Source organism: Megascapheus bottae, chromosome 11 (genome assembly GCF_031878675.1).
Source record: "Megascapheus bottae isolate mThoBot1 chromosome 11, mThoBot2.hap1, whole genome shotgun sequence".
NCBI classification, from domain to species: Eukaryota; Metazoa; Chordata; class Mammalia; order Rodentia; family Geomyidae; genus Megascapheus; species Megascapheus bottae.
The window spans coordinates 44,826,361-44,840,476 of record NC_143519.1 but is presented as its reverse complement, the minus strand read 5'-3'; the positions used below and the strand labels follow the sequence as shown (position 1 = coordinate 44,840,476).

The 14,116-nt window shown below is 43.0% G+C and overlaps 1 protein-coding gene across 1 annotated transcript; it reads right to left on the bottom strand.

Moving 5' to 3' along the window:
• Positions 1-4,340: 4,340 nt before the first annotated feature.
• On the bottom strand, positions 4,341-5,586 carry Arl11 (ARF like GTPase 11). Its single transcript, XM_090341729.1, has one exon. It carries the CDS (start codon positions 5,136-5,138, stop codon positions 4,608-4,610), a length of 531 nt encoding a protein of 176 aa, XP_090197855.1. The 5' UTR covers positions 5,139-5,586; the 3' UTR covers positions 4,341-4,607.
• Between the last annotated feature and the right edge of the window lie 8,530 nt (positions 5,587-14,116).

Below are 14,116 nucleotides of genomic sequence, written 5' to 3'. Positions count from 1 at the left end.
GGCCTGGGCACTGTTCTTGGGCTCAAGGCTAGCACTTTGCCACTTGAGCCACAGCTCCACTTGTAGGTTTTTCTGTGATTAACTGCAGATAAGAGTCTCACAGACTTTCCTGCTAGGACTAGCTTCAAATAGCAATCCTCAGCTCTCAACCTCCTGATTAGCTAGGATTATAGGTATGAGCCACCTGCATTAGGCTGTATTCTCATTTTTAAAATTTTGGACAGTTGGGAAGACAAGCGGTCTTCTTGTCATGATAGTTTCCAGGTTTTAAATAGTCATTCATCTAGGTATGTAGCTCTCAGTTTCTCATTGTGTTGCAGACTTGAAAGAGGATCAGAGGGATAAGGCTCTAATCTCTAGGAATAGACACAGTCCTGGGGAGACACATGGCACCATATTAAAGTAGCATGACACCAGGCTCTGGGCTGCCTAGACTGCCCCACAGTGGTTTAGAGGGACAATGGAGTGGCCTGGCCTGTGTGGGCCAAGCTTCCTGGAGATGTAGAACCTAGAGGTTCTGACATAGCAGGTAGGATCTGAAAAGCAGGTAGACAGCAAAGCAAGCTAAGCTTCCAGAAGAGTCAGTGGTATGAAGCTCCCTTAAAGTTATGTGTCCTGTAGACGCTGGTACCCTGATGGTCACAGTGAGGATTGCCTGCCTGATATGGAAGTTCAGTGTGCCAGAGCACACAGAGGGCACATCAGAAATCCTAGAACTCATACACACAAACTCACATGCATGCACACCATGGAATTGTTTTCAGCCATTCATTCATCTGTAGGTGAATGAATGCAGTTAAGAGACCACCATGTTAAGTGAAATAAGCCAAGCTCAAAAAACCAAATACCACACTTTAATTAATATGGAATCTAGATCTAAAACAACGATGAAGATGCTGATAATGGAATATGAATGTTGAAGAAGATTGAAGTATGTTATATAAGTGTATATTATACATACATACATGTGTGATACACATAATGCCATGTGTTGGTGTCTCATGCTTATAATCCTAGCTACTCAGGAAACAGATATGAGGCTCATAGTTCAATGACAACCTAAGCAGAAAAATTTGTGTAAGACTTCTGTCCAATTAACTGTAAGTGGTACTATGGCACAAATGGTAGAGTTCTTAGCCTTGAGCAAAAGGGGCTCAACGATAGCACCCTGAGTTCAAGCTTCACAACTGTGGGGAAAAAAGACAGTGTAATGAAACCCACAACACATTAAAAAAAAAAAAACTAGGAGATGTGGGAGGGTTTAGGAATATAATGGGAGGGGCAAGCTTGTTCCAAGTCCACTGTACGTATCTGTGGAGTCATCCCAACAACCTCCCTTGTACTACTAACACTAGTTGTAACAACTCCACTAATAACAATAGAAGTCCTTGGGAAGGTGCACTGGCGGACTCATGTGCTATGGATCCCCAGACTCTCTCTAAGCTAATGTTTGGGAAGCCGTGGAATGGAAGGCAGTCAGAGCTGTCCTTGAACTCAGAGGCTCTCAATCTAGATAATTACATAGTTAGCTTTCTAGAACCTACAACTGGGTACTTGTATGTGAATAATTTGGTGCTTAGGCCTCCAAGAAATAGGTAGACTAACCGGAAGTTCAGGTTAAAATAACGGCACTGATATCAAGATAAGTTGCTGTGGGCATCAGTGGCTCACACCTATAATCTTAGCTACTTAGGAGACTGAGATCTGAGTATCCATGTCAGAAACCAGCCTGAGCAGGAAAGTCCTTGAGATTCTTAAATTAGCCACCAAAAAGCTGAAAGTGGAGCTGTGGCTCAAGTGGTAGAATGTCAACCTTGATTAAAAGGTAAGGGACAGTGGCCAGGCCTTGAGTTCAAACCAGGATTGGTACAAAAATAAATAAATAGAGATATAGCCCTTGTTGCTTTGCAGAAATCTTGTCTAAGAGATTGACAAAAGGAAATTTCCTCGCTTATGAAGACTGGCTGTATCTTTCTTCAAGGACTGTGGCTTCAGGAAAGCACAGACTGCTCTCTGGTGGTCCACTTGTCCACTCCATCCAGTTCAGCAAGGAGCATACTTTGGGAGGTGGAGGCAGTGGTGATCGTGTATACAACCCAGGATGTATGTAGTCTTTCCTTTGACTAGAATGTTCTCCTGCACATTCAACCTTCTAGAAGCTTGATGTCCTGATAGAATGTGGACTCTCCGACTAGACATTCCTTGTTCTAAATTCCAGTGATAGCACTTCACAGCACCATCTATAAATGATATAGAGCAGGAGTCATGCCAGCTTTGCAACTGTGAGAATTTGAAGTGATGGACATGAAGGACCCAACATGGAGCTCAGCCCCAGGATTTGGTTCCTACAAGGGCCTACTGGGCCAGCTGCTTTCACTTTGGCATCTTTTGTGTAGAACACAGGAAGTCTTGAAGAACAGAGGTTGATGAGGAAGGACAGAGGGGCCACGTAACTGCCGTCGAAAACTGGAAAAAAACATTTTAATGCAGGATAGAACGATCTGTCCAACATTTAATGCTGTTTCACATGAGAATGGGTGCTAAATGTAAGCTCCTTACTGTTGAAGACCTCAGATTTGGACTGGAATGTCTTAAGTGGTAGAGCATTTGTCTAGCAAGTACAAAGCCCAGAGTTCAAAACCCTATACTAAAGAAGCAAAAACCTCCACACACAAATTACAGAATTTTCTTCAGATGGAATAAGGATAAGATCAGATTAGTGATTTTTAACTTTGGGAGAGTGACTCATACCTATAATTCTATCTTCTCAGGAAGCTGAGATCTTAGAGTAGAATTTGGAGCAGGCCTGTGCACAAAAAATGCCCTGTAGATTCTATTGTTAGTTAACCAGCAAAATGCTAAACTGGAGTGTGACTTAAGTGGTAGTGTCAGCTGTGAGCAAGAAAGCTGAATGAGACCATGAAGCCAAGAAGTTCAAGCCCCAGTATCACCACCCCCACAAAAAAAATAATCTGTATGACTCACAGATGCCATTGAAAACCTGATCCAAGTTATAGATCCTCTTCCCTAGAAAAATAGCCCAAAGCATAACATTTTGCAAATAAGTTCAGGAGCTTCATGGATCCTGGCTAACAGTCATCTGGAAAGCCTCCTAGTATCGTCTAGCATGCTATGTTCAGCTTTCCATCTGAATACTGTTGGCAATGAGAAAACAAGTATTGCTCTAGAATATATAGCCCATTTGAACACCTGGTTACACATTAAATGCTCTACATAGTTTTGATTAAGTCCTTGAAGTAATTAAAATTGATTTTTTTTGCCAGTCCTGAGCTTGAGCTCAGGGCTTGAGTACTTCCTTGGGCTTTCTCAAGGCTACAGCTCTACCATTTGAGCCACAGCACCACTTCCAGCTTTTTCTATGTATGTGGTACCAAGGAATCAAACGTGGGTCTTCATGCATGCTAGGCAAGCACTCTACCACTAGGCCAAACTCCCAGGCCCTAATTTTTGTTTTTTGAGACAAAGTCTCTAAACTGTGTAGCCCAGGCTGACCTTGCTCCTGATCCTCCCCGCTTTCCCCATTCTTCCCTGCCCACCCAGTGCTGGGGTTTCAGCCTTTGGCACCAAGCTCTTGATCTGGACCTTAAGGCAAAGAATATGCATGCTACAAGAAAGAGAAAGGGACAGGGAAAAGAAAAGTAAATGAAGGTTTAAAAAATAAAGTCTTGGGGCTGGGAGTTTGGCCTAGTGGTAGAGTGCTTCATCCAGGTTCAATTCCTCGGTACTACATACATTGAAAAAACCTGGAAGTGGTGCTGTGACTCAAGTGGTAGAGTGCTAGCTCATGAGAAATCCCAAGGACAGTGCTCAGGCCCTAAGTTCAAGGCCCAGGACTGAAAAAAAAGTCTAGGGGCGGGAGTTTGGTCTAGTGGTAGAGTGCTTGCCTTGCATGCACGAAGGCCCCGGTTCAATTCCTCCGTACCACATACATAGAAAAACCAGAACTAGTGCTGTGGCTCAAGTGATAGAGCTCTAACCTTGAGGAAGCCCAAGGACAGTGCTCAGGCCCTGAGTCCAGTGTAATATAGGATAACAAAGGATAGAGAAGAAGGACTAATTAAGGCCTGAGAAAAGGGTGAGCTTTGGGAGCCTGAACTCCCAGCCCCTTGTTCAGGGCTGAGGGCTCAGGTGAGCTTCTAAAGGGAAGATTTTATGGGAGCTCTCACCCTTTGTTCCCCACCCTAGTTTCTTGTGCCTGAAGGAAAATAATTGATAATCATGGTAGACACAGCCATAGCCAGAGAATCCTCCAATTTGACTGAAACCTCTTTTCTTTTGAACTTAGATCTCAGTTTATTAGGTAACCATTCATTGTTCCATTTGCCCTCAGTAATAAGCTAGTAAATAAATTCCCTTAGAGTATCATTAGTCAGAGAATAGTTGATTGCCATCGCTATCCCCAGAAGAAAGTATTCTGATGAAGAATAGAAGGATTTTTTGGTGGGTAACCAGAGGTGAAGATTCTCAAGGGTAACCGGATCCTTCTAGTTTGTCTGAACAAGAATAATATCCTTTGATTTGTTCCAAAATTCCTTTTCTCCCCAACCCATTCACTGTCACCTGGCCATGTGGGTGGGCCTGGGACTTCAGCGGGACTTAAGCAGGCTCCTCAGGCTCTGCAGGGCCTCTGTCAGCCCCTCACCAGTGAGGGCACTGCAGCCCCGGAGCTCCCAGCAGTGATTCAAGAACCTCTCTAGGCCAAGCCTGTTTCTGATCTCAAGCAGTGGAAGAGCATCAGGTGACTCCTGTTTATTGGCCAACACCAAAAAAGGAACACAGGTCATATTGGGGTCCTCCAGGACTTCTGTGAGCTCAGCCACTGCTTCAGGTAAGCGGGCTTCATCAGTACTGTCCAGCACATACACAAGGATATCTGTACCTTCCAGGTAGTTTTTCCAGGTGGCTCTAAGCTGGGTCTGTCCCCCAACATCCCACAGAATCAATGACATGTGTCCAGGAGTTTCAAGAGGCTCTACGTTGAAACCAACAGTGGGCACGGTCTCTACTTGCTGATGACCTTTCAGTTTGTACAGGATTGTGGTCTTGCCTGCTGAGTCAAGGCCCATCATCACTACCTGGGCTTCTGCCTTGTGACTTCTGGAATTCACAGAGCCCATGGTGGCCACAACTCAATGCTAAGGAGAGAAAGGCCAGGGCACATGTAAACAACGAGCAGGGCTAGTCTTCTCCAAAAGAACACAAATCCCTGTGCAGGCAGTTGGAAGAGCGTCTGTTCCAAAACAGTGCAAATCTTTGCAGTTGCAAACCCACGTCAGCTCCAGGAAGTGAAGGAGTGTGAGTCACCACCAGCTGACTGATCTTGATCTGGCAACCTGCCTCAGTAGAGAGTGAGCAGTCTCCTAAAACACACAGAATGGGGGCATGTTCCTCAGTAGTTAAAGCAAAGAGCAAAATGAAGCTTCAGCTACAGACTTTGTTTACAGAAATGGCACAAAGGTATCTTCGACTCTTGCTTGTTTGTGGTCTCTGATCTCTGTTGTCTTCTAAAAAGCTAAACCCAGAAGTAGAAGCTACATGGAGTTTTGTGCAGAATAATAAGCCAAGTCAGCTAGGTGCCTATAATCCTAGCTCATCAGGAGACTGAGATGTGAGGATCACAGTTTGAAGCCAGTCTGGCCAGGAAAGTTCATGAGACTCGTTATCTCCAATAACCTACAAAAAAAAGAAAATGGTGGAAGTATAGCGGTGGCTCAAGCTATAGAGTACTAGCCTTGAGCAAAAGAAACTCATAGACAGCACCCATGCCATTATTTCAAGCCCTAGGACATGTGTACACACACACACACACACACACACACACACACACACACACACACGAAAAGCAGCCAAGGACCTGTGTATACACACACACACACACACACACACACACACACACACAAAGCAGCCAAGGACCTGTGTACACACACACACACACGAAAAGTAGCCAAGAAGCCAGATCGGCTCATGCCTCAGGACCAGCAGGACATGCTGGTCCTGAAGTATTAAATGAATTCCCTTAGAGAGTATCGTACTGTTTGGGAGAAAATGTGTGTCAGAGCCAAGGATTTGCCCCCACTTCTTACTGAGGTCAGTGGCCTCCAGAACACTCTGAGGGTTTTGTTTTGTTTTGTTTTGTTTTGTTTTTTTTAAGAACTTTGTGTTTTAAAACATAATACCCATCTCCAATTTAGGACAGGAAAAAAAAAAAGGATGTCTTACCTCCTGGAATGTGTATCAGTTGTACCTGGAACAAAAGATCAAGTTCCTGTAGGGCAGAAGATTAACATTACTTGAGGGAGAGTGTTGCTGGGCAGACCTCCTCAGGAACTCTCTGCCCTCTGGTTTTCTGCTTGTGGGGCACATCCTAGAGACAAATAAAGGAAGTATTGTGGCAGTTGCAATTTCTCCTTTTTTTTGCTTCCTTTCCCTATGTGGTTGTGGGGGTGGGACATCCTCCTGCTGTGGACATGCCACAGAGATGTTCCCATCTTTATGCAATCTTCATTTATTTCTTTAGAAACATCCTCTTGGACTGAGGGCCCTCATATAGAATGTAAGGTCCTGTGTTCAAACCCCCAGTATCATCACCACCACCACAAAAAAACAAAACAAAACAAAAAACACCATACCAGGCCGAGAGTTTGGCCTAGTGGTTAAAGTGCTTGCCTAGCATGCATGAAGACCCGGGTTCGATTCCTCGGTACCACATACATAGAAAAAAGCCGGAAGTGGTGCTGAGGCTCAAGTGGTAGAGCTCTAGCCTTGAGAAAGTCCAAGGACAGTGCTCAGGCCCTGAGCTCAAGCCCAGGACTGGCAAAAAAAAAACAAAAAACAAAAAACAAAAAAACATCATACCATAGAAACTTCCTCTTGAGCCAGCTATGGTGGTTGTTGACTGTAATTTTGGCATTTAGGAGGCAGAGACAGGAGGATTACAAGCTTGAGGCTAGCTGGTCTGCAGCGAAGACCTTGTCTCAAGAACTACAACCGCAGCTGCTTCAGCCTTCTTGAGTAAGCACAGTTTACTTTGCCACACACATTCCCATTGCAGTACTCTTCCCAAACACCATCATTAGACTTTGGAGAATCTCTCTGGCTAATATTTAGGTTGACAAAGCCAAGGTATGCTTTAAAACATTGCCTCAGTATGATTAATACACTCCAAGGAATAATGTATATTGAGGTAAATCATAAAAATTAGAAAGTTGTATTCATGTGATAGAACGGTAAACTATTAAAGGTATTTATTTTTCTTGAATAACATCAGTAGGTTTTTTTTTTTTTTCCTTTTGGTTATGGGGCTTGAACTCAAGGCCTGGGCACTGTCCCCGAGCTTTTTCCCTCAAGGCTAGCACTCTACCATTTTGAGCCTCTGGTTTTTTGGTAGTTAATTACAGATAAGAGTCTCATGGATTTTTCCTGCCTTGACTGGCTTTGAACCACAATCCTCAGACTTCAGTCTTCTGAACAGGTAGTATTACTAGCTCTTGGCTTAGGTTTTTTGTTTGTTTGTTTTAATATTATTGTAAAGGTGATGTACACTCAATTCTCAGATCTCAGATCTTCAGATCTTCTGAACAGCTAGAATTATAGGCATGAGCCACTGCTGCCAGTTTCAATGTTGTTCTGATCTGCATTTCTTTTTATAGCGAAGGATGTTGAGCATTTGTTTATTTATTGGCCATTTTTACTACTTAAAATTTATCTGTTTAGGGCCGGGAGTTTGGCCTAAAGGTAGAGTGCTTGCTTAGCATGCATGAAGACCCGGGTTCGATTCCTTGGTACCATATGCATAGAAAAAAATCTAGAAGTGGTGCTGAGGCTCAAGTGGTAGAGCTCTAGCCTTGAGAAAGTCCAAGGATAGGGCTCAGGCCCTGAGCTCAAGCCCAGGACTGGCAAAAAAAAAAAAATTATCTGTTTAGTATATTTGCCCATTTGTTAACTAGGTTATTGATTTCTAGCAGGCTAGTTTTTAAGTTCCCTAGGTATTTCTTCTTATTAATCCCTTGTGAAATATAGCTGGCAAAGATCTATTCTGAAGGCTGTCTCTTCAGTCTAGTGAAGAAACGGTGCTACGCAGAAAGTGTTTACTTGGATAGAATTTCATTTGTCAATACTTGCTTTATTTACTGAACTGTTAGGTTCTACTCAGGAAGTTACTATTGATGTGAATATGTTCCAGTGTTTCTTCTATCCTTCACTTGTCTTTTTTTCTTTTTTGAGTGGTGGGTACTAGGCTTAATCTCATTTGGAATTTTGCTCAAGGCTGGTGCTTAAGCCATACCTCTGACTTTTTACTGGTTAATTGGAGATAAAAGCCTCAGAAAAGTCTCAGATTTTTCTTTCGAGACTGGTTTTGAACCATAATACTCAGATATCTTCTTTGTGAAGGAGATAGGACTATGAGCATGAGCCACCAGTACTCAGCCCTCTTCACGTGATTTTTAAGAATCTATCTGTGATATGTGCCCTTTCAGATGCTTCCTAGAAAACATGTTTTGTCGACTATGGTTAGCATATTGTTCCATACAACTCCGAAGAAGGATGGAAATCTGGCTGCTTGTACATTTCTAGTACTCTACTCTGATCACAGATTGGCTTTCATTGCAGAGGATGAATCCATAGGAAGCATTCTACAAGAAGTACACAGAAAATGTCATGTGAAGCTGCCCTTGGCTCCCTTGCTCCCAGGCTTCTTGCCCTCTTTGTCACAGTGTCCAAAGAGCTGGCCATCTTCCTGGTACATCCACCTGGCTGCCCAGGTCTTGTATCCCAAAGTGGGATCCTGCCAGAGATGCCAGTTTTCTCGGTACAGCCTTGGGGGTGGGGTGCAGTGCCTGTAACTTTGCACTTGATACCTGCACCACTTTGACATGTGAAAACCATAGTGGAGAGGAATCACACCCATCTTTTCTACTTTTCTCCATTTCCTGGCCTACAGTGTCTTAACAGTCTGTGGCCCCCTCAATTCCTGCACTCTGTTGCATGTATTTAACAATCTGTTTTCCAGTGACAGCTCAGCTGTACCATGGGGTGGTAATCAATGTACATACACTCTTGTGTTCCAGTTTTTCATGTAATTTATGTTAAAAATTACATCACAGCAGTTCTACTTCTTCGCCAGTGAAAACTACTGTGTTGACTTCATAATTAGACTGCATCAAGAGGAAATATTATGCTTTACTCCTTAAGTCTGTTAAAAAAAAATAGTGCTGAATGAAGGATTCTGAGAATAAAGAGTTTTCCTCTTCTTTTGAATTATGTCTGTTGCTAGATTGCTACAGTTGAGATTTCCGGAGACAATTTATGACATGTAATATGTTAGTAAGTTGTACGACTAATAATGCTTTGATTTTACATGTTTTTCCCGTATAGGTCAGACCTTTTAGCTCCCAGGCTCAGTTTCCTCCTACTTCCTCAGGACCCAGACAGGAGATGGAAGCTGAGGGTATTGTTCCAGCTCAGTGCTGTAGGGAGAAGGTGCTAGGTGTCATCAAATTAACAGATTGGGGAAAATTTCCCAGTGTTGAGGATTTTGATATGTTTATGGTGGGTATAATACTAAGAGCTACCATTTATTGAGTTCCTTTACATTAGGCCTGTGTGTGTGTGTGTGTGTGTGTGTGTGTGTGTGTGTGTGTGTGTGTGTGTGTTACTGAATTTGAACTCAGTAGCACTTGCTTGGCAGGCACAGTACCATTTGAGCCATGCCCCCAGTCTCATTTAGGTACCTTATTATTTCATTTGTTCATCATAACAGAGAGGGCAAGTAACCACTTTTGGTTGGAAGTTATAGGATGCCCAGCTACCAGTGTGTACACAGGTTGTCTCAAACTCTCATGTAATGATAAGTCTGGAGGGAGGTTGTGCAGATTGGTCTGCAGTTGGTTTGGTCAGCAACACTAAAAAAGCCCATCTCTCTGGGCTGGGTGTATGGCTTAAGTGGCTTAAGTGATAAGCTAGAAGCCCTGAGTTCAAACCATAGTGTTTTGCCACACTCAAAATCCTATCTACTCAAGAGGCTGAGATCTGAGGATTGTGATTCAAAGCCAGCTTGGCAGGAAAGTCTGTGAAACTGTTATCCCCAATTAACCACCAGAAAACTGAAAGTGGGGCTGTGGCTCAAAGTGGTAGAGCACTAGTCTTGAGTGAAAAACCTCAGGGACAGTGCCCAGGCTCTGAGTTCAAGTCCCACAACTGACAAAAAAATAAAGGAAGGAAGAAAGGAAGGAAAGAAAGAAAGAAAGAGAAAGAAAATAGCTGGGCATGGTGATTCACACCTGTAATCCTAGCTACTCAGGAGGCTGAGATCTGAGGATCGCAGTTCAAAGCCAGCCCAGGCACTAAAGACCGTGAGTCTTTTATCTCCAGTTAACCACCAGAAAACCAGAAGTGGCACTGTGGCTCAAGGGGTAGGGCAGTAGCATTGAGCTTGGGGACAGCACCCAGGCCCAGAGTTCAAGCCCCATAACTGACCAAAAAAAGAAAGAAGGAAAGAAAGAAAGAAGGAAGGAAGGAAGGAAAGAAAGAAAGAAAGAAAGAAAGAAAGAAAGAAAGAAAGAAAGAGAAAGGAAGCAACGAAGAAAGAAGGGAAGAAAGGAAGGAAACCAAAGAAGCCATGTCTTTACATGTTTCTGCCTTTGTATTGTCAGCTTATTGGTGGTTTTCTTCCGTGGCATAGCAGCACTAAGCCTGTCACCCAAAGAGAGAAAGCTGGTGGTCTTCTTAGGTGTTTGTATGCACTTGTATTTGCTTAGTGAATCAGACAGGAAATACTTCCCAGAAGTCTCCTAGCCAACTCCCCTTGATATCTCATTGGCCAAGAGAATACAATCCTTTGTCTTATCCAGCCTGGGTTTGCTGTCTCTTGATAACCATGCCTCTACCTGCCAGTATCAGAATGAAAGAGAGCTAGCTATTCCCTCCAGAAAAGAAGTAGAGCAGTATTGTTTGCTGAATTTTTCCCCTGATGACCAATAGTAGAGGATTGTCTTTGTACAAGGCAATGCTGTCTTCTGAAAGCTTTATCTTTTAGCATGTTTTTCCTATGCTTTTGTATTCATGTGTATGTGTGAGTAGGTGCATGCACATACACTCACAGACATGTCTCAGCTGCTCACAGTCTTTTTTAATTACTGGTGTGGCATGATCAAATCCCAAATGAAGAAATCAGAGAGAATGTTTCAGTTTCTTGTTTGCTGTTTGGCAAATGAGACAGACAGGTGGCTTATCAGAAAGAATAGGGTAAAGAATTAGATCTGGATTCTGGTCTCTCCTAGAATCTACTCCTATCTGTGTTTCTCAGGTTGTTATAACAAAGTAATTTACCAAAATAATGTATTTGGGTCATAGTTCTGGAGGCTAAAAAAGACCAATGTATAATAGTAATATCTGTGGCAGAAGGAAGGACAGGAGAATAAGGAAGGGCAAATTTGCTTTTGTAATGACTCGTTCTTGGGCTAACCAACCCACCCCCACCAAAGTGGCATTAATCCACCCACCGTGCTCCGTCCTAATGTCCATCCCACTTCTCAGTACACTGAGGACTAAGTTTCCAAAACATAAACTTTGGATCCAATGATTGCCCCTAGTATAAGTTATTTAGTCTTTCTGAGATTCAGTGTTCTAGTCTTTAAGGCAAGAAGGTTGGCAAAAACAGTCCTTAACAGGAAAAACAGTGGTAAAGGAATATCAATACCAAACTTGAAACTCTTATAAACTGTTATTTTAAAAAAAAACAGGGGCTGGGAGTTTGGCCTAGTGGTAGAGTGCTTGCCTAGCATGCCCAAAGACCGGGGTTTGATTCCTCAGTACCACATACAAAGAAAAAGCCAGAAGTGGTGCTATGGCTCAAGTGGCAAAGTGCTAGCTTTGAGGAAAAAGCCTAAGGACAGAGCTCAGGCCCTGAGTTCAAGCCCCAGGACTGGTGCGCGCGCGCGCGCGCACACACACACACACACACACACACACACACACACACACAGAGAAATACAAAAAAAACCCCAACAACAACAAAAACAAAAAACAGGTTGTTACTGGCACATGAACAGGCCTGAGGACCAACGGAATAGAATTGAAGACCCAGAAATTAACCTAAAACCACCAGATAGAAGAAAGATAACCTCTTTAACAAATGGTGCTGGCAGAATTGGCTATACATATGTAGGAAATAGAAGTTAGATCCTTATATATCACCCTGAACCAGGTACAACTTCAAATGGATCAAAGCCTGGAGCCAGATACCATGAAAATATTATAGGAAGGGATAGGAGATACACCAGGGCTCCTTGGCACAGGTCAAAACTTCCCAAATAAAAATTCAGAAACACAACAAATCAAAGACTGGATAAATAGGATTGCATTAAACTGCAGAGGTTCTGTGTGGCAAAGGACATAGCTAGCAAGATAAATAGAAAGCCCACAGACTGGGAGAAGATCTTCACTAGCCATACAACAGACAAAAGCCTCATATCAAAAACATACCTATAGCTCAAAAAATTAGACCTCTCAATAAGTCCTCAAAGAACCAACCACCCCATTAATAAGTGGGCTTAAGAATTAAAAAGAGGGGGCCGGGAGTGTGCCCTAGTGGCAGAGTAATCACCTAGAATGCACACTCATGCATGAAGCCCTGGGATTGACTCCTCAGTGCCACATACACAGAAAAAGCCCGAAGTGGTGGTGCTGTGGCTCAAGTGGTAGAGTGCTAGCCTTGAGAAAGCTTGCAGGAAGTACCTTCACAGTAAGGGAGAAAAGAAACAGAGACCAGGCACACAGGATAGCCTGGAGGCCTAGGAAGACAGCCTGAGCTACAGGCCTTCTTCAAAATTAGAGTTGCCGACAGCGAGTTGGGGGTATTTTTCTTCTAAGATTGCTTCAATATGCAAGGCAGATCTTCACAACAGCTGCTATTCAATTAGTTCATTTCCAAGCCAGAGAGTGTATTTTTAGTTGGTGAGAAAAAGAAAAGCAAGCTCCTAAGACCCAACTTGATTAGATTGGAGGTCCCTTTGTAGGTTAAAAATCAAGTGTATTGTATATATGTTTATTTGAAACAGGGAATGGAAGGGAGGAAAACAAGATGATTTGGAGGGGGTAAGGGGAGAGAAAGAGGGACAAGAAGTAATGTACCCATTACCTGACAAATGTAACTGTAACCCCTTCATATATCATCCCAACAATGAAAGACAATATAAAAAATCAAGATGAGCACTTGAGATTTACCCAGATTTCAAAGCCCTGTGCAACAATCAGCAAAGTGTTTTACTTCACTTTTCTTTTTACAGATGATGAACTTTTTTTTTTTTTAATTTTACCAGTCTTGGGCTTGGGCTCAGGGCCTGAGCACTGTCATTGGGTTTTCTCAAGGCTACAGATCTACCACTTGAGCCACAGCACCACTTCTGCCTTTTTCTATGTATGTGGTACCGAGGAATTGAACCCGGGTCTTTGTGCATCCTAAGAAAGCACTCTACCATTAGGCCAAACTCCTGGCCCATGATGAACATTTTTCATTTCTTTTTCTTTCCAGTCTTGGGGTTTGAACTCAGGGTCTGACTACTGTCCTTGGGCTTTGCTCAAGGCTAGCACTCTACCACTTGAGCCACAGCACCACTTCTAGCTTTTTCTGTGTTTTTGGTATTGAGGACTTGAACCCAGGGCTTTATGCATGCTAGGTAAGCATTCTACTATTAGGCCCAAATATTTTTCCATTTAAGTATCAAGCCATAGAAAAGTCTATAGGCAAAATTCCTAAGTTCACCCTTTCCAGCATTCCTTTCCTCCTCACAGGTAATCAGGATTAATAGTTCAATGAACACTTTATTTTCTTTTTTGTGTTGGTCATGGGGCTTGATCTCAGGGCCTGGGCATTGTCCCTGAAATTTGTCTGAGGCTAGCACTCTTCTACTTGAGCCACAGAGTCACTTCTGCTTTTCCTGAGTAGTTTATTGGAGATAACAATCTCACAGACTTTCTTGTCAGGCCTAACTTTGAACTGTGATTCTCAGATCTCAGTTTCCTGAATAGCTAGGATTACAGCATGACCAGTGCCTAGTGGAAACACTGTAAAAGTTATATCATTCTAGCCAGGTGT